Source organism: Triturus cristatus, chromosome 4_2, assembly GCF_964204655.1.
Source record: "Triturus cristatus chromosome 4_2, aTriCri1.1, whole genome shotgun sequence".
Taxonomy (NCBI): Eukaryota; Metazoa; Chordata; class Amphibia; order Caudata; family Salamandridae; genus Triturus; species Triturus cristatus.
The window spans coordinates 719743368-719764303 of NC_140586.1; the positions used below are offsets into that span (position 1 = coordinate 719743368).

The window sequence follows — 20936 nt, forward strand, 5'->3', positions numbered from 1 at the left end:
TGTGCCTGACTCCCTGCCCAAGAATCATGGTCAGCAGTGGTCTCTATGTTCAAGGCTGCCAGATGCAGAGGGGGCAAAACAGATGTCAAATTATGAAGTGGTAAGTCAATGGATAGCACAGGCATGCAGCCATCCCAGCCTTTCAGCTAAAACATCTGCTCAATAAAAGGTACATTAACAGCAAATGCAGAACACTGACATTGATGAAGAAAGAGTAACCATAATGGCAAATCAGAATGCAAGCACGGAGGCCTCATGCTGCCATCCTCATCGCTGCAAAAGTGGTAAATGCAATGCCAATGAAGAATGAAGGCGCATAGGCCTCACACTGGGGTAAGTGCCCCTGCAAGTGTGTCCCACATCAACAGTACATACAGAGCGAAGCATATGCTCCTCGGGGTGCTCAATCTAAACATTACCGCTGATATGTGTTCTTGCAGGTCTCCGGTCACAGCATGTGGAGTCAACCAATGTCCTCACGCCAAAACACTGGCATTACTGGGCTTGGGCTGCCTGGATCATGCAAACACAATTACAAATGGGGGACTCCATTTCCTTCTCCTATTTAGTATTTTCTAGACCATTTAAAGGGAGACTTTCAAGAATTCAGCCTTAGGTCCTTGTCTTCCTCTACACAGTTGTGTACAGCTCCTTGTTAAAAGTTGAACAAGGTTAAGTCAAAACGGTCAGTATATATTCTATTATGGCATGAACCTATAGTCTGCTCAAATTAAACGTAGCCACATACCTTACAGAAGAATCCTAATAAAGAGCAAGTGCATCAAATCACCACGGCTATGAGCCACAGATGGACTGCCACTTTCAGAATTTGCATTGGCTTGCAGACAGCTCGCTGGATAATGAGGTGCTTCCACTGGGTTGTCTCCCTTTAGAAGAGTTTTACAGAGGATGTGGGGTTGGGACGGTAGCCCATCTTTCTGTGTAATGTTGCATCCTTGGCCATGTCATTGGCCACTTCATTGTTCAAGTGTTAGCCCTTGTCAGGCCTCAGTATGACCTGCCCGACCTCGCCTAGTCCAGGCCCAGTGAGCAACAAAAGATCTTCTTGCTCCTTACTCTTGGATCCAGATTCGAATCAGACAGGTGTACCTGGTTAACAAACAATTTTTGGGGAGGGGGAATCAGTTGAGCAGCGCGGACACCGACCAAGCCTTCTTGAATACGCCATAATTTAGTGGCTATATTCAACTAGGTCACTCCTGCTCAGTAGTACTCCCTATTCGTATGCAGATGACATGAAACTGCTCTTATCCTTTGATAAGGATACAGAGCTAGTTGAACATCGCTTCCCTGAGGGCATGAAAGCCGTATCAGGCTGGATGACAGAATTATTTTTCCAGCTAAGACCGAGATCCTGCTGTTTGGCTCTGCTCAAAAAACTTAGTCCCCAAACTGGTGGCCTGCTATGTTAGGCCCCGCTCCTACCCAGTCACCCATGGTAAAACATTTAGGGGTCTGTTTGGATAATTCTCTATCTATGAGAGACCAAGTCATGGCCACCTCAGGGGCCTGCTACCACACTCTGAGTCTTTTGCGCAGAGTGTTCCTGTGGCTGCCATTATCAGTCCGAAGAACCCAGATTCAAGCCCTGGTCATTGGCCAACTTGATTACTGTAATGCTCTTTTAGCATCAGCAAATGAGTCCCTCTTGAGTAGACTACCGATAGTCCAGAATGTTGCCGCACTTCTGGCTTTCAAAATGCCTCCTCGTACCTCCTCCCGGCCTTTGCTGAGACAGCTTCATTGGCTTTCCATTCGCCAGAGAATCAAGTTTAAACTCTGCTGCCTCGCCAATGAGGCGCTTTATGGTGGGAGTCCTAGCTATCTGGCAGACAAATTAAAATTTTACCGTCCGAGCAGGCTTCTTAGATCCGAAGTTAAAGGGTTGCTTTTGGTCCTCTGCTACAAGAAATTACGTACAGGAGGCAAAACGTTTGCCTACCCTGCTCCGAAATATTGGCACACTATGCCAGAGGACCTGCAAATGCCCCAGTCTTCTTCGATTCAGGAAACTCCTGAAGATTGAATTATTCCTGGACTGATTGTGTCTGACCTGTCTCTGGTCTTCTCTGCAGCGCAGAGATACCCCTTTGGGGGTGATTCAGGCGCTTTATAAATTCCATACAATACTGACCTACCCCTCATGTAACCATGCACTGTCATGCACACTATATACATTAAGTGTGAACCAGGAGACCACGTCATGACATACTACATAGATTTTTGGGGAAAGCGAGTAGACACTCACCTTAGTAGAATTGTGTCATGGCCTATTACTGGTAGTGGTAGCCAGCAATGTTAAAAGGAGTATTATTGGCTGTACAACTTTAAAGTAACATACTAGGACTGTTTTGGTGAGAAGCAAAAAATAATGTAGAGCACTTGGAAATGTGTTACATGGCCTTCTGAGCAAGAAAACGTAGAGACTGTTAGAATGATTAAATGCGCCAAGGACTCCTGGGTTTGCAGCTATAAATACTTCACCCACACTCACAAGAATGATAGTTAACCATCCGACACACTCACCCAGCACTCCACTGAGACTTTCCTTGTAGTAAAGTCACAATTGAAGAGAGCAGACAGCCCAGAACCTTAAAAGTCAAGAGGCCTATCAATTTGCAAACAATGTGCCACATTAAAATTTCATAACAGATTACAGGTTACAGAGTAGTAGAGGGGAGACTCAGGAGTCATGTTAGAACCTATTGTTATAGAAAGAGTGGTGGATGTCTACTGAAGCCTCTCAGCAGGCATGGCAGAAGAAATGTGCAAGAAATATCAAAGCATACTTTTATGCTGAAAGATGAGGACAGTACCTGCAAGGAACAGTAAACCTTCACACCATGTTAAGTGTCTGTGCCATGAGTAGGCAGAAAATAGGCAGACAAGCCAAGCAAGCTAGACTATGGCCTCCGTGAAATGAATGGCTCTGGCTCATACCTTTTCCACAGGGGACTTGTTCCAAAGTTGAACCAGACTAAGCACTAGTGCTACTGCCTCATCATTAGGATAATGTAGTTTTTGAACAACAAAAACTGTTCAAAACAAGACTGTTGACAGACTCCATAAAAAACGTATTTTCTCCTTGATCTAAATGCTGAACATGTAATGATGTCTTTTCACAGAGAGGTGCACTTTACATGTGTCTCATGAAGACTGATAATCCAGAACAGCCTCTGTGGTATCCCAGGCTGCTTTGTTTTGCTAGCCTCTCTAATTGCCTAAACTGAGGTGTTAGGCCAGAAGAAAATCTGTTATGTTTGTAGTATGCCAAGAACAGCTAAGAGAATTAACATCAAAATAAATGCCTTTCCATTGTGATGGCTCTTGGATAGACCGTCGCTGGACAGTGGTGGGTGTATAAAGAGTTTCTTCGTGCTCGGTGTACACACCTCAAACTCTGTCAGCTGGCTAGGGGATTTTACACAAACAAGCTCAGCAGCAGAGCATACCAGGACAGCTTCAACAGATCATCAGGCTTTGTCCTAGCTTTGAGAAAATGGGCTCCCTGCAGCTCCACATATACAATGCACCGGGAAGGTCTTAGTGGACAGAGATCTTCCCTTTGCTAGAGAAGGTCTCAAGCTTATATACTGAATCACTGGCATTTGGGCAGTAGCTCGTTGCCAATCTGCTCAACTTACTCCAAGTATTCAAAAGTCTAACAGTTAGGTTTGGATAGTGTTAGACCTGGACCTTTCTGCAGGGTTATCCCCAAACATTTTGCCTTCCTCCGCCTGTTTTCCTGATCTTCTTTTTGTTGGCTTTAAGACTCTGGGACCTTTACCACTGCTAATCACTGGTAAAGTGCATATGCTCTCTCCTCAGTCAACACCTTGAAAAAGATTTGACTATCGTTTCATGGGTCTCTGGGTTGAACCCTTAAAAAAGGCTGTAACAGGCAAGTTAATGGACCTGAGCTTCTTGCAAAAGAACAGTGTATCGACTGGGAGTCACAGGAAAATCTTTGTTAAAGGCTCTCATGTGTCTCGCAAGGAACTCAATGATTCATGCAATAAGGCTCGATTTGGGCTTAGATTCCTGGACCTTTTTGGCCCAATCACAAATGCTATGGTTTTTATGTAGCGCCAAATGAAACAGTAGAGACAAACTCTCCTCTCTGATGCCGCAGGATATTGTATAACGCTCTGACGAATTCTTGCAACTTGTTGTTGACATAGCCAAAAATATCCAACTGAGAACAGATATTTTTTAAGATCCATGACTACATACCTTAATAAAGCAAAAGGAGACATTTGAGATGAGGAACGGCTCAATAGCTGGGGGTAGGGAGTACCTCACAAGGAAGAGCTCAATCGACCATTCTGTTAGCAATTTGGGCAAGGCTGAGGTCTTTCCATATCTGTAGCATGTCTCAGACAAACGATTTTGGAATACAATTCTCCAATTCCATATAGGAATCGATTCTAGTTGGAGAATTCATGGTTTTAGGAAAAGAATCCTGGAGAATAACAGCTACTGCTTGTGTGATCTAAAAATTAAGTATACCTTAATACGTCTTTGTTTAGATGTTTTTCTTTTTTATGTGAGAGGAAAAGGATTTGCCGTTCAATTTTGAGTAAGTATGGAAGTAGAACACATAACAACGCACAGGTCACTTTATTTTCAATGAAGTATTTAGACAGATTCATCTCGAGGTACATTTTTTTTTTACTAAAGAGGTTGTTTTAATAATCTCCTGCATTTTTATTTTTGTAACACGATAAGGATTGTTGGTTTCGGACGACTGACTCTGGGCCATTTTACAAAATTACAATTATTGATTTGTGTAAAAAAGATAGGTGGTTAAATGAATTATGGTGCCCTGTACACATAATCTTGAATAGTATGATATATGTAAGGGGAGTTCAATCGGTCTAATGTGTTTGTTAAATGGAACATAGTATAATTATTAAACTATGCATGTGTAGAAATTATGTTTTGTTTAAAATTTAAATTTCTATAAGAAATAATATTTTTTATTTTGAGACTATTCCTACATGCAGACTTATATTGTTGGACTCTACTGAATACATACCTGACACAAAAATATGGTATCAGATAGATAAATTAATGCAGAGACCAATATAGTTTTCTTTTGTCCTTTCACAAACTCAAACTAGGCTAATGTCACAATTGTATTGCAGTTATGACCAAAGGTCACTACTGGACAAAAACAGGTGTCCTATTACTTCTGATGCACTGGGTAAACACTGGTTCGCCTTGTGGGTCTGATATTAAGACCTACACAAAAAGGCATGTTGCCCATGTTCCAAATATTATATGTATTTCACAGATGCACGCATCAACAGCAAGCTAGACTATGGGAATGCATTCTACATCGCAACAACACATTTTACATCTATATCTCTACCCAAGTCACTAAGAGGCACCACACCATCCAGAACACGGTAGCCAGACTCACACTCAACCTCCTTCATGCACCCATATCGCCTTTCACTACAGAGACCTCCACGGGCTTCCCACCAACAAGTGCGCTATGTTCAAAGTACTCACACAGATTCAAGGTAATAGACAACTTAGGCCCCAACTACCTAAACAATTTAATCAACTTTCACACACATACCAGACACCTCAGCTTTACCAGTTTAATACTCGCGACGGTTCCACGCTACTATACAGAGAGCTGCCCCTTCTCGTACCTGGCTCTTAAACCCTGGGACGAACCCCCCCTACATTAGGAACGCTTACTCGCCTCAAGAATTCAAGAAGAAACTGAAAAAGTGTCTCTTAAGATAATGCTTCAGTCTGGACTCCAAACCCTGCTCTGTTTCAGAGCCAGGATACCCTCACGTGCGAGATGGGCACTTTACAAATAACATAACATTTAAACATACCAATTAGTGAAATTCCAAGTTTTGAAAATACAGTTTATGAATTTAATCCTAAAACTTCTTAAACCTCATATTTTCACAACTGTCTTCAAATATTAATAACGCTTCTCTTAGCGGTGCAATTGTTTGAAACAGTTTGACAAGGAACCTGAAAAGCCAAATATATGTGGGTGAGTAGGACTAACAATGCTTGATATGCCTCCTGGTCTGGTGCACCCCGCAGTCAACAAAGGGGCACCATTAGTCACTCATCATGAAGAGGAAGTCTTGTACTAGCATACGGTCTCAAGAATATCATCTGGCATAAATATTGTCCTAAATATTCTTTACAAAAATATTGCCGCTTTGGAGTCAATAATAGAAAATCTACACTCATTGGGGTAATATTTTTGTAAACGATATTTCTGGATCCAATACGGTGACACAACTTCAGCACATCTCTCTTCCTGCATTTTCTTGTTCGTGGTGGTGTGGGGGGGACTGGGTTCACATGACATCATTGTCCAGCATCCAACAAGAGGATTCAAAATCAAGGCGGACCTGGGGAACTTCCTCAATGGTGAACCTCTTTGCAGCCTGATGGCGGTGGTTGGGCTGCACCAACACCCACCAACCCAGACTCCCTAATACTTGACAGCGGTGGTAATAAAATAATCTAGGCCACTTTTTCCTGTTATATATGTTACTATCCGCATTGAACAGGAGTAGATGGGCACGGGATGGCTGAGGGGACTGACTGACCTAATTGTATTCAGTGCTTTATGCTTTCAAGAAGTTTGGGGGGGGGATTTAAGTGTGGCTTGTCAACTTTCTACCAAGGGTAATTTTAAAAAAGAGATTGTACTTCAACTTTAAAACAAAACAAAAAAACACCAAGGATGAAAAAAGTGAGCACAAAGCTTTGTGGAAAGATTTAATACGATACAAAAACAACTATAACAAATATAGATACAGTAAATATCATTCGGATATTCACTTTTGTATGCAGTAACCGGTCTGTGCTGTGTGAGTTATAATTCTTTGGTTAAACGATTTAACAAGGGGAATATAGTACACAAGTTCTACCTCAGTTGTTGTGCTTAATTTTATTATTTTCGGGATACGGTACCCAGGCTGGTATGGTTCATCATGTGGTTCCCTGAAGACTGGGTGTCAAACTTCAGTAAATATGCTTTTCGGCTGCTCACACTGCTCGATACATCATAGCGCTGAGAGCTAAATAGCTTTTTATGCATATTCTTTGTTGGCGTTCTGTGCCTGCCACAGAGGAGGGTGGTGCAAATAGGAACTTGTTGAAGTGCTTTTTGCTGTATTGTGCTTACAGCAAATACATTTGTGCAATTTACAAGTGGTGTCAATGATTAATGGCTTTGCATTTGTTTCAGTTCAATTCAAGCTACGTTCTATTGAGCCTCCTTACAATGTGTCTGTCTTTCCTTTCTTGCTGGGGTCCCTGTACCTATGGTTCCCGCAGTTTAATTATGGGTGAAGGCAACAACATTGCATGAAGTGAGCACACCATAACTGAAGCTATCTGCCTTGCTCTTTAAAATATGTTACCTACTATTTTGGTCAAAGGTAAAACATGTGTAAGTGATAGCCTGAACGTCTGTGTCTGTGATCTTATATACACTAATGATTTTCATACATGGCCGTGAAAACATTCACATTTCCACTTTGACAAAATAACCCACGTGAGGAATAGATAATTAGCATAACTCACTTGCTGTTTACCACTTGAAGATTTTGTTTTGCCAGCTGGAAAAACAAGGGTATCAAAAAAGCACATCTAGGCTGGAAAAAGGACTACTTGTTATCTTTTACATTTGCTCCAAAATAACACTTACAAGCGCTCTATGACAACAGCTAAGCAGTAAACCTGTGAAAGCACTCACAATATTTTACGTGGACAGCCCTGCCAAGTTAGGGTGACCAGACGTCCCGGATTTGCCCGGGCAGTCCCGGTTTTTCACCAGCTGTCCTGGCAGATTTCGGCAATTTTGGCTCATGTCCCGGTTTTTATGTCTCGGCTAGCTAAGGCTGCGCTTGCGCAGTCTCGCTCGCGAGATTTAATGACTTGGAGAAGAGGGGCTTGAACCCGCCTCTCTTCTCTCCTCTTCTCCATTGGCTGGCCTCTTAAATGCTGGTCAGCCATTGGAGAAGAGGTTTGTCTCTCCAAACAAGCCCCGTCTCTTTCGGATTCGTGGGCGTGTTTTTTCCATTCTTTCTCTCCTCTGGAATGTAAACATTTCAGCCAATGGCAAGAGGAGAGGAAGAAAAACACGCCCCCGATTCCGAAAACGACACTGCGTTTCTCCGAGGCATTTCTGACTGACCTCGGAGAAAGGCGGTGGTGTTCAGGGCGACTCCCTCAAGGACTGGCAGCTGGGCTCGCTGGCCGCGGCAGCACGTAAGACAGTGTCACTAACATACTGGTCATTGCCCCGCTTTACTTATGGCAAAGAGTGATTCAATGTGTCACGCATTTGCCAATTGATTGTCACCCACTCACACTACGCCGCTTAAAGCGGGCTGATAGTTCTGCCATCTATCTTTGCTGTGGCACCCTCTACAGGCTTGCTATATCTCCCCGGGTACCTCTTGCCTGGTCTGTGCTCTTGCCATATGTGTATATTTCGCCTATGCCCTCATGATGCCTCTGTGCCTCTCTGCACTTGTGCCGCAGTACTCGCTAGAGCCGCTGTTCAAACCCTTCCCAAGCTGCATCGCGACGATAACGGCTATTGGGGAAGCGAGCGTGCATCTTCCACCCATCTCGAGCCCCAGCCTCTAGCACGTCCCTCACCGGGCGCGTGCACCCTCACATCGAACTGTCTCTTGCACCTTTCCACCGACCACCTGTAGTGCTCTACTACACAGTGCGAGCACGACAGGTCTCGCCCCCTCTCCCCCGCGCGCTCCCGTGACCCGGAAGCGCTACCGACCTGAAAGATGGCGGACTCGGCTCAGCAGCCACCTGCCACCCCGAGCCGGCACGAGAACGGTCTGGGCCTCCTAACTACCAAGTTTGTGTCCCTCCTGCAGGAAGCCAAGGATGGCGTGCTGGACCTCAAAGTGGTGAGAGAGAACGCGCCGTCAGGGAGCAGCTTGAAGATTGCAAATCATAAATGGTGAAAGAGAGCACGGAGAGTATCCAAAGTGTTGAGGAAAGTCTTAAGCGGAGACAGGCGATGAGGGGCATGAAGATGACAAGCCCCAAACAGTGAAAGTAAAGCAAGGAGTGTCATACGAGATTCCAGAGGCTTTTGAGGCATTGGGGGCTGCTGCAGCTACAGCTACAGCTGTGAGGGTAGTCACGGACAGTGATGGACTAAAAGTGAAGAGGGGAGCTTCTGAACTTTAAAGTGGTGTATGTAGGCGCTGTCTGTTCTGGGAAAGCAAAGCGTTGACAGTACTGGACAAAAAGTGGTAAATGAATGGAGGCATGGGAGTGCTAGATCTGTTGTGATGCGTAGGGGTGTGGTTAGTGGGACTGAAAGTGCAGGATATGGAGTTTAAATCAGGTGGCTTGGCAAGTGCTGAACCTGTAGTGTGGGTGCATATGTGGACGGCCGGATCTGTGGCTGTTGGAGGGGCATGCGGAAGTCTGGACCTGTAGTAGTTAGTGGGCATGGCAAGTACAGGACTTATACTGGAAGGGGCGTGAATTGTTCCAAACCTATAATGGTTTGCATGTTCACAATCATTCTGCGACCACAAAGTGTTAATTAAAACTTCTAATAAGTGTAACAAAAACATCACCTGGAAATTACACTACACAACTTTTGGCCTGGTTATTGCATCACAGGAATTCACGTTTTAGTCTTTTTAGGTCTCGGCTCGAAGGCTGCGCTTGCAGTTAGCTCCGAGGCTAGGGTCTTGCTGCATCCTTATTAAGAATGAATTCGCACATCGAAATACTGCAAATAACTGAACAGAATGCATATTGACGATTTCACATGATGTTCAAGCGTTTCCGTAAAGAACGTTCCTTTTCCCTTAATCTTGTGTTTTGTCATGTGTACCTAATAGTAACAATTTACTAATTAAAAAATGTAAATGATTTCAGCCTGAATACCGTTCCCTCTCTACTGTGCCTCCTCGTGGAAGGCACCGCTAAGCATAACTCGCAGTCTCCGGTAAACACACATCGCGATTCGGTTACAAACCACAGTGTAAATGCTTTCAGCCTGAGCACCGTTCCCTTTTTTACTGTGCCTCCTCGTGGAAGGCACTGCTAAGCCTAACTCGCAGTCTCCGGTAAACACACACAGCGATTTGGTTACAATCCACTGTGGTTAGCAAGAGCCTATGACGGCGTCGCTCTCCCCTACGTTTTCTCACTCTTTTACTTCCGGTTGCGCTCCCTCCCAGTCCTCTCTTTCTGAGAGCAACTTCCGGTTGGCTCCACGTTCTAATTTCTCCCACAAAGTACTTCCGGAGCCGGATGCTCTTTTGCCCTGCCTAGCCCGAGTGACTGCACTGATACCAGGCTCGGCGGAAGATTGCCGGCTCTTTGCCGCTTGCAAACTAAAAATGTTGGACTCCTGGGCTCAGGCGGTGGATCAGCAGGAGTTGGCAGCGGTGATGGTGAAGGAGCAGTACTGTCTTGCGAGCTAAAGGGGGTTGTGGCAGAAGCTGTCAAGGGAGTAAAGTGTTTGTAGGTTCACGAAGACTAAGTGGGTTGTCGCAGAATGCTAGCTACCTTGTTTCCATTTACGTGATTACATTTAATAAATCAGTGCTAACAGGTAATTATTTAAAGCCCAGAACAGTGCCGACCCAATATTCTGGTGATTTGATGCTACTAATCTAGAGCCATTGGATTTTTGTAGCTTAAGCACTCAATGCGAGTGCATGTGTTTTCCAGTTGTCTTGATAGCGTGCTTCTCTCCCCTCTGTGTTCCGTAATCCCCTCTCGCCCGTGTGCTACCCTGCATGCTCCACATTTCTCTCTTGTCTGTGTGCTTTTCCCCCACCTGCACTTGTCACTCTTACTTGCCTCTGTCCTATTCTGCTTTGATGTGCACTCTTGCCCTTGCGATATTCTGCCCCCTAACTCTGTTCTTCTCGACCATGTGCATTTCTACCAACCCTCCTATCTGTGTTGCTCTCTCTCGTCTGTGTTCCTCTTTTCCCTCACCACTGCTTGTGTTGCTCTCTCACCCGTGTGCATCTCAACCACCCACAGATCTTGTGTGCTTTTTGGACCCAGCTCACCGTATTCGTCTCTCGCCGATATGCTTCTCTGCCACCTACTCAGTGTGTTTTTTTTCTCTTGCCTGTGTGTTTCTCTTCCCACTCCTGTGCTAGTGTTGCTCTCTTGTCTGTGTGCTTCTCTTGACCATGTGCTTTTCAAACACCACCTGCGCTCGTGATTCTCTGCCACAGCTCTCCGTGTTACTCTTTCTTGCCCATGTACATTTCTGCCCCACTCTCGATATTCCTTTCTTGTCTGTGTGCATCTCTCACCTATGTGCTTCTCCCTTTGCCTTGTGTTCTATTCTGTTGCATCCCCCATCCTCTAAATAACCGGCTCCTCTTTTGAAAGATTTTGAAGTAAAAAAGGTTTGATCTTACGCTCCTGTTATTTTTTCATCAATCCATCTCATATTGGTAAATAAAAAAGGCACCTGTATCATTTGGTACGCATGCACAAGCATGGTGATGCATGTACATGACTGTCACTGCATTTTTTCCCTTTTGCCATGCTGCACAGCATCAGCTACGCTGCATACTATTGGTAAAAAAACGTAGGCGCGGCATAATCCAATCCCATGTGGAATATCTGTGCTGTCTTGGGTGGCAGTTCAGAGTGCTGGTTAAGTGTTGTGTTGAATATTTGTGGTGAGGGTTATGAGCAATGTCAATAGCTCTAACTTTAACAATGCCGAGACCATTCCATTGTAAATGCTTGTTAGAGGGGGGTTGACTTCAAACAGTGAGAGGCATTTTTGGGTGTTCTAAAGCTTTGCTGGTTAGCAGCTGTTAAAAGTAAGCAATTTAATCAATAGGTGTGATTTTGGTTGTAGAAATTACATTTTATTTACTTTCTTAATGCATCTTCTGTGATCCTATGTTAATAACAGCTTTCATTCTGTGCCATTCCGTTGATGGGAAAATTGTAGTTCTTCTATTTTTCCCCAAATGTCCCGATTTTTGGCTCTCAAGATCTGGTCACCCTATCCCAAGTGCCATGAATCAAGGGTTAAACAAACGCATTTTAGTGCTTCTACGCACATCTATTCATTGAAATGCATTAGTCATGCAATTTAATCTGCAGTATGCCTTTTCTGCTAGAGGCTTTCAGGGCGGTGTATATTTATTCAGGGCACGAGTCGGGGGTACACGTAAGTGGATGGCGTCCACCCACTTTTTTCACAGGGTGACCGGCGTCCACCCTGCCAATAATTTGGGCCCCACTGAATAATGTGCTAAACTCGTCCTGGTGTAATTTCCAAACACGAGGACACTTTCAGCAGCGCCTGCACGTTGTCTGCTTTCCATCTGCAACAAGCAACAACGTACAGGCGGGGCTTTCTTATTTAAGACTCCGGTTGGGCCCAAGACAAAGGCCGAATTTGAGGGGTCATCAGGCCTCCTTTGTTTGAGTCTCTTGGCCGGGAGCAGTCAGGAGCCTCACATCTGATGCAAATGAAGCAGAGGGCAAACAAAGGCTCACACCTTGTTAGCACTTCACACACACTTAGGAGAGGCAGCTTTTCACTTTGTTCAGTCCCTGTTTAGGAGCTATGCATACACTGTAAGAATATCAGATATGTTGGTCTTTCTCAGTATTTTCACAGACCAAATTGCATTTATGTGGAGCTACTTCCCCTGAGGAGGCTTTGCAATTATTTAAGTACCACTATTTGTTCTTGTCCCGCGCCGTGATGACACGCGCCGTGATGTCACCTGCATCCTGCCAAACTTGGTCTGTCCCCCCCCATTTCTTTTCTTAAGACTTGTGTCCTGTATTTATTACTGGCCTCGATGAGAGGCGTGGTTCCCATGAATACACCAATCACTTGTTGTGTTCGTGTGGCTGCCTTTTTGGCAGGCTCCTTCATCTTTTTCATTCCCAGTGATAGAGAAATCCTCTGCCAAGCAGGCAGAATGTCAACATGTACTGTAACTTAAAGAGAATTTTTTTGGACACGTTCATAAAGCGTTTTACGGCGGGTGTTAACTGCAAGCTTTGCAGGGATCACCCCCTGACTGGACCCGAAATGTATTGGGGCTTTTGAAATTCTTGTGAAGTAACATGTTGACAATCACGTTTCATGATGTATATATGAAATGAAGTACATGAAGACTGAAATTGATTGAAATTCTACTATTGGAACACTTGATGAATAAATCAATTCTGTAAATCATAAAGTGAATGATGACTTTGTAAAAGCGACATGATCGCCTAGGAGTGCTAACATGAGTTCGCCCTTCCCGCTGGGAAGGACGCTTTCCATAACATGTACTGTAACCCATGGAGCGCCATTCATCACCCATCCACTAGAAATGCGTGGAAAGTCTCATGATAGTATTTGCTCCCAGAATCTACCTAAAAACCATGGAAATTACTGTCACCAGGAGGACAAGGCATTCGAGACTAACTATCCCAGAGACCCTCACCGTGCAGATTATTAAAACGCATTCAGGCATTCTGTGCCACAATGCAGCACTGCTTTGATTATAGAGCTGTAGTGACTTGAATAGCAACTGTTGTTAAAAATCTGCATCAAATTAAAAAGACAGGTTTGGCCAACATTATTCTTGTCCTGAACCAGCTATGTTCTTGCTCGACGCAATGTTTTTGGTTGTGTTTTTTTGTTTTGGTATCTGAGTAAAGAATAGCAAATGTTTCCATCTCACAACCATTCTTTTTTTTTTATAAATTAGCTGTATTATAGTGTCCAGTGAGTTATGTTTTTGGACTAAAGGATCCTAAATAAGCATCTCAAATGAGTAACACTGTCCGAAAAGAGTTTACTGATGCATGTAATGTTAGCAGCCACAGAGACGAGAAAGTGAGACAGAAAGTTACGAGCGAGAGCGGAATTGCTGGGGAGAAAGAGACAATGTGGCGAAATTAAGTAGAAGATGGCAGGGAGAGAAAGACAAACGGAAGAGAGAGGAGATTCAAGGTTCCAAATAAAGCAAAAGGGGAGGGGACAGAAAGGGGAATAGTGAAATTCGAGGAAAGATGAAGCAACCCAGGGAACATCGAGGTGGAGAGATAAAGGGGTAAGAGTATGGTGAGCTGGAAGTATGAAGAAAGAAAAAGAGAGAAGAGAGAAAAGACAAATGGTGAGGAGGATGAGAAAGAACTACAAAATCAGGACAGAGAACGTCGCAAAGTGATAAGTGGGAAAGACTTGAAGGAGAGAGATGCAAAGATAAGAGGGGGGAGAAGAGATCCAAAGAAGCAGAGCGATGGAGTAATGAAGGGGCGAAGAAAACACTACAGTGAAAATACTGATGAGTGAAAACATGTAGTGAGTGCAGGGGAAGAAGAAGCAGAAAGGGAGAGGGAGGGTTTAAAGAGAGGAAAGTGGGACACAAAAAGGAGGAGATAAATTCATAAAGTATGAAGAAAAGCTGGACCGAAGGTGTCAGGAGTTCCCTGGTCTGCAATAACAGGTAGAGGGCGGATATGGCCTCACATACAAAATAGTCAATTCTTTTTTACAGAGATTTATCGAGCCCAGAGATGTTACATTTGTCACTTCAGCACGTTTTCTAAGTGCTGCTGTGGTCCTGCAATCTGGGGCCTTCTTTGAAGCTAGGGTTGGAGGTAATCCTACAGTTCCTAGCTGAGGTGCTCAGTCTGGGATGATGGAAGGGATACCTGTTTAAAATTCTTTATCTAAAGATAGTATGGGAGGATGTGTGCCAATGGTGCATTCTCCTCCGGTTTTGGCATTTCAATCAAAAGCGGTAGTTTTTTTCAGTTCTAAATCAAATCCTAGGCCTGCCACATCTAGAGACAAAACAAGGCTCCTTTACTTCCTCAAACTTCTGTTTTTGTAAACCTGTGGAGCCTAAGATACTCTAAACAATTGAAAGTTCCATGGGGAATGCTGTACATGTGCAAATGCAAAAAGAACTATTGATGGACAGAATGCAGAACAATGTTCATACATTCACCCCAGTACAGAGATCTGGGCCTAATTCCATCGTTTTTATGCTCATCATGCCATTCCAGTTTTGACCCAGCCATATGCAAATCAGTTCTGACCCTGTGCCCAATGGGAACAGTCCAGCCCGAAATGCCAGGCCAGGTCCTCCCTGGACTGGAAACAAGCATCCTAGGACTGGGGTGAATGTATGACATTGTTCTGCACTCTGTCCATCAACTGTTGTTTTTGCATGTGTCACCCCGAGTGGGACGGGTATGCTCAGATGTGAGTCCCGTGCTCTCCATGCCACTGGAATTAAGCTATCCTGGCTGAAGAGGGGTGAAACCCTGAAACCGGTCTTAAGATGCTTGGTTCCAGTCCGGGGAGGACCTGGCTTGGCAGTTAGGGCTGGACTGTTCCCATGAGGCACAGGGGCAAGACTGATTTGCATATGGCTGGGTTCAAACTGGAATGGCACGGTGAGCAAAAAAATGATGTATTTAGGCGCAGATCTCTGTACTGGGGTGAATGTATGACATTGTTCTGCATTCTGTCCATCAACTGTTGTTTTTGTACATGTGTAAATGTGAGGGCCCATTACAATGGGCAGTTATTTGCTGAGGGTGTGCATGTTTATTTTGGACAGGATGTGTCACTCACATTACTGGTCCGAAATCATTAACTAGGTCAGTGCTAGAATACACAGTTGGAAGTACATTTTAGTACCGAAACTGCCGAAAGCATGTTGAAAAAAAATGCTTGTTAATGACCTGCCATAAACACTTCAGGAACATTACAATCGTATCCAAATTGCCTGCGAAAAACTGGTAAAGAGGGTCATTTCCGATATTTATATCATTATGTTAGATTATCACTCAAAGCGTCACGTTATGCATTTAAGTGCCACACATTTGTACCCTAAAAACAAACGTCACACGTTAGCAAAGTGAAAACTTGGTAGCTATGCTTGGATGAAAAGGTACCTTTGTTATTCCAACTCCCACGACGAACACCCTCTTGCCTTTTGCCAGAACCATGGCTGCGTTAGACGTACACGGGCTCGGTGAAGAAAAAGTATAAGATCAGCTGGTGCCGGGCAAGCACAGATCGGGATGGAAGCAAAGTTCAGTCTTCCTCCCTCGGTGATGCAGCCCGTGCGTCTCCTGCTCCACCCAATAGGCGGGGACCTGTCAAAAGAGGAAAAGAAACAGAAGGAGGACAACACCGAGCGCTCTAATTGAAAACAAAGCGGCCGTCGCAAAACGTCGGCACGTGTAATTCCAGAACTATAGCGCCAAGTCAACTCCAATCGACTAGCCTTATTTTCTGAATTTCTGTTCTCATTTTCTATTCAAGTTTTAAACATAATAACACTAAACATTATTATTTGCCGATGTTTAAATAAATGTGCATATTTTGGTTAGTATGCTGAATAATTCACAATAGTTGTTGTGTTAAACATATTTTCAAACCCTGTATTTTAATAGCGTTTTTATTGGTATGTGCCACTGAGTATTCAGGATGTTTATCAATTTGTTGTGTACTGTACCACAATAACCGCCCCCCTCCCTCCTAGTGACATTGTACCAAACGAAGGGGCATATTAACAAGGAACACGGAAAATTAACGCTAAGGGCGCTTAGCGTTAATTTTTTTAACGCCCGCTATCGCTGGATAATATCGCCTGGTTATCGTGTTATTATCATTGCTAACCGCTTAGGCGATAAAAAATCCAGCGATATCGGCATTTTGGGAGGTTATTGCTGATAATGCAGCGATAAAACTACAAGGATTGGGATATCCTTGTTGATAGCCCATGGTGGATTTAGCCATGTAATCCACCTCCCATTGGATTAAATGGCTAAATCTGAAAATTAGCAGACGTAAAAAATCAGCGTTAACCGTGGTTAGCGCTGCTTTTTTTGTCTCTAACAGGGTTAGCGTGAAGCTTAATAATAGGAGAAATGTCCTATTATTTTGCTCTGGAACGCCCACTTTAAGATGCAAAGTGAAGCGTAGTGAAAAAGGGTGCTAACATACGATTTTGCATGTTAGCACCCTGTTGTTGATAGGGCGATATTTTTATCTCCGCTTCTTTGGCTTTTAAAGCCAAAAAAGTGGAGATAAAGCCCTTGTTAATATGCCCCTTAGGGGCATATTAGCAAGACCGGCGATACAATCGTAGCCGTTTTAACGGCGATAATGGGCTTGCTAATATGCGTTATAGAATTCCAATAGAATCCCAGGTTAGATGTCCTGCACATCTAACCTGGGCTTCTATTGGAATTCTATAACGCATATTGTCAAGCCCATTATCGCCAACGGCGATGATTTTATCGCCGGTCTTACTAATATGCCCCTAAAAGTTTCAGATTGCTACATGTGACATTTTCCTGGTTTCATTGTGTTGAGTTCCAAATAAATTCCAGACGTGAAGTATCTCTGAACTCATTTATTACATCTTAAAACCCTAGACAGCAGAGGAATGCGGCCACAGCCGCCAGCAACAGTCTCTCCCAGCTCTAACTCCAACTCTCCAACCCCCGAACCAACAACAAGGTAGCCAGGGACGGACTGGGAACCGAAACCGGCCCTGGCAAACTGCTCGGCCGCCCCCCTCTGGGGTGAGGGTGCAGCCGAGCAGTTTGCGAGGGCCGATTTCGGCCGATTTTGTTACAGAGGGCCGATATTGCCGACCCCCGTAACAAAAACGCCCCCCCCCCCGCCCAGGAGGCCAAAGCTGGCCCACACCCTAGCAGCCCACCAGGACAAAGGCCCAGTGCCCGCTAGGGCCAGTCCGGCCCTGAAGGTAGCGCATGCATAAACCCTGCATGGAACACTGCAAGGTGACTCGAGTAAACATGAGCACCAACACAACACTTCCCTCTCCCTACAACAAAAAAACAAGCTTTGAAAATGCAATAGGTCTCGCCTTTGATTAAGTTAAAGCCATTTGCTTTGCTAATGGTATTTTATAGCAAAGCAAATGGCTTTAACGTAATGAAAGGCAAGACTGATTGCATTTTTAATGCTTGTTTTCTACTCCTACCACTACCCTCTTACCTCTACCATATTGCCTTTATACTAATACCTCCACCAAAACTGTGTTATACTTAGACACTAGTATCTCTGCCTGTAGCTAGATCTCGGTTCCTATACCTTCATAACACTTCCCCTTCCCCAGAACCATGTATCTTTAACCCTGCTTACCTGTGCCCTAGTTCCTCTACTACTACCCTCTCTCTACCCAGTGCCCTCACCCTATCTATTCCATAGAACCTCTAAACCTACCTATACCACAATACCCCTTCCATTTACCATAGCACCTATGGTACTGTTCCTATTTCCCTTCCTCTTGCCATTACTTCCTCCCTCTTTTCTCCTTGCTTCTTTTCTTGTGTTGTCGCCCGAGTTGCATTGTCCATTTTTTTTTAATCCATTCTTTAGAGGGTAAGGGTTTTCTCATTTTGGAATCTCACCAGGTTACAGCAGCCTACGGGTGCTAGGCTGTATTTTCAACGGTAGCGCCTGTGGCAGTAGAGTTTGGGAGTTGTAGGGAGGGTGAAGCTGATGAGAGAGTAGCCACACTAGGAAGTCAGGCAGGTGGGTGAATGTCAGTGTCACAGATGGGAAGCAGGGATGTGACGAGCCGCAAGTGAAATCAGAAGTACATTCATTCAACCCATCGTCACCAGTAATGCGTCTAATCTGTGTTCCTGCATGCAGTAAGCACGTGTTTGTGTATCTTGCACAGACTGTCTTCATCTTTAAATGCCTGCGGGTTTCTTCCAGTGCAGCACAGAGTATCGGCACATACAAGTGTTTGAAATGAGTACATTGCCTGCTCCTGCTTCACTCCACCATGGGGATTTTTGCAGAGGGAAATACGCTGAAGCTTGGTCAATACAGCTTTCACCCAATACAAACAATTCATGCGGAGATTAAGGACACTAAACAGAACATTTGATTAAGTGGAAATGTGCACAGAAAAGTAAACCTAATTCTATAGAGAAACAAGCTGGAATAAGGCCGATGGGGAAGGATTTGCGTGCAGTATCCCGGCGGTCCTAGAGGGAAATGTTTCTTCCTCGTCTCTAATAAGAGTTGAGGCTCGTCTGTAAACATGTATTATACATAGTGCCAGAAGCAATTGGTATCCAGTAAGTTAAACCCCAAGATGTACTTTTTAATGGCTCCGAATGGTACATAATGAACCGCATTCTCATAGGAAGGCTGATTAAAAGGCAATTTGTCAGGAAGTCACTGGCCAGAAGTAGGTGAAATAACAAGTGGGGCTTCTCTGCTGGGAACATGACGTTCTGCAACACTTAAATCCAGCTATTGACAAATGTGAGCACTTTTCTCCTAAGAGCCCCATCACCCTTGATGTAGTTTGGCGAGGTGGAAAGGCGTGACCAAGCAGGAGGTAGTGCTGCCTACTGATAACAGTTTAGAATAGTTAAGAGAGCAAATAAATGCAATGCCAAAATGTGCTTGTCTGTTTTACAAAAATTCTTATGCTGTCAAAAGAGGCAACAAGAAATAGAGTTGCAGCAGGTCCAACTTACGCCAAACCATAATCCCTCCCTCACATCATTCTCACTTTTTTAGGTCTCGCCTGACCCAGCGCATGCGCTGGTCTGGCGAGACTTTTTGTGAGGGCATAAAAAAAATGCTACCATGGCCGGCCTAGAGCTACAGTGAATGTGCGCAGGCGCGCGCGCTTGATCGCGATTGCGATCACTTTCACTTTGATGTTTGATCGGTTCGGTCCTCTTCGCCTCCTGGTGTACTTTCAGAACAGATACTTGCAGCATGGTAGAAGTTATGATAATGCTTGTCTCAAACGTTATAATTTTAGTGTTCTCTGCTCACGAGTCTCTTTCATATTTTTCTACTTTTGTCTCAGAGATTATGAAGTTATTAAATTCTTAAAATCAACAAAAACAGAGAGTGGGGAATTGGTCGAGAGTCAGGATCTTGCATGGAAAAGGTTACAATTTTCTCATTAAATTAGGATTTGTCTATTGAAAAAGAAAAAAGCATAAGCATTTATTTGGAAAACCTACTTTTTGTGTAGACATGGTCTCCTTGCGGCTTGTTTAGAGATTAGAGAGGCTCACTCTTTCTTTTCGCAATTAGCAAGTGCATTTCTTGTTGGTAATACAGGTGATTTGAGAGGTGACTTATTTGGTGACAGGTTTGTGTGTGAACCTCTTAATCTATGTTGCTACTTCCTTCCTTTACATTTAAATGACATACTCCCAAATGCGACAGAATGTGTCTAGCTGCCCACAATTCCTCTGACATCTGTTATGCACTGATCATGTATTTCCATGCACAATTATGTATGCAGGCGTTTCCAGAAAACCGAGCCAATAAAAAGAGACTAAAATATTCTCAATAATATCATTTCATTCATCATCAGAAATCTTTTAAACCATCCAATCCACCATAAGCGTATCTTGCCATCAGTAATAAAGACTCTTCCTACATAACACTGTGGATTGATCATTTAAATGCTTTCAAGTAATTCAGTGTTCTTTTGACTAAGTAAATGCTAAAACATCATGCAGGTAAAATCTCTCTGAGTTTAACATTTCCCTAATCTTCCTGTCTCACATAAATGCTACGGCTTTGATGCCTTGGTTTGTCCATTGATACTGACATGCAATATCAATTACAGATGCAGAAAGCAGTCGCATTCATTTAGTGGCAACAGTGTAACGATTTGGAATTCGTTACCTGCTATTTCAAATTTGCCACTGCATGTGTCGCATAGTACAAATATGGCTGTATTTAATACATTCAACAGCTGTGTTCTTAAAAATATTTTTAGGTAGTGAACTAATGTAGCTCTGATTTCTATCTAGCCAGCGCATGTCTGATTTTTCCTTGGGTGAATTCTGCTAATATTTGCAGTTAAGGCAATATAATAATAGTT

The 20936-nt window shown here is 43.9% G+C and overlaps 1 protein-coding gene across 2 annotated transcripts in view; it reads right to left on the reverse strand.

Annotated features, from left to right (window-relative positions):
- The window catches only part of LOC146834959 (sterol carrier protein 2-like), a 467321-nt gene extending 451165 nt beyond the window's left edge, over positions 1–16156 (reverse strand). The window contains exon 1 of one of the 2 annotated variants that reach the window (XM_085602602.1): positions 15976–16156. In XM_085602602.1, coding sequence (XP_085458728.1) covers positions 15976–16029 — 54 coding nt within the window. In that variant the 5' untranslated portion in view covers positions 16030–16156. The remainder of the gene's footprint in view (positions 1–15975) is intronic. The other variant, XM_085602604.1, reaches the window with a different exon arrangement.
- Between the last annotated feature and the right edge of the window lie 4780 nt (positions 16157–20936).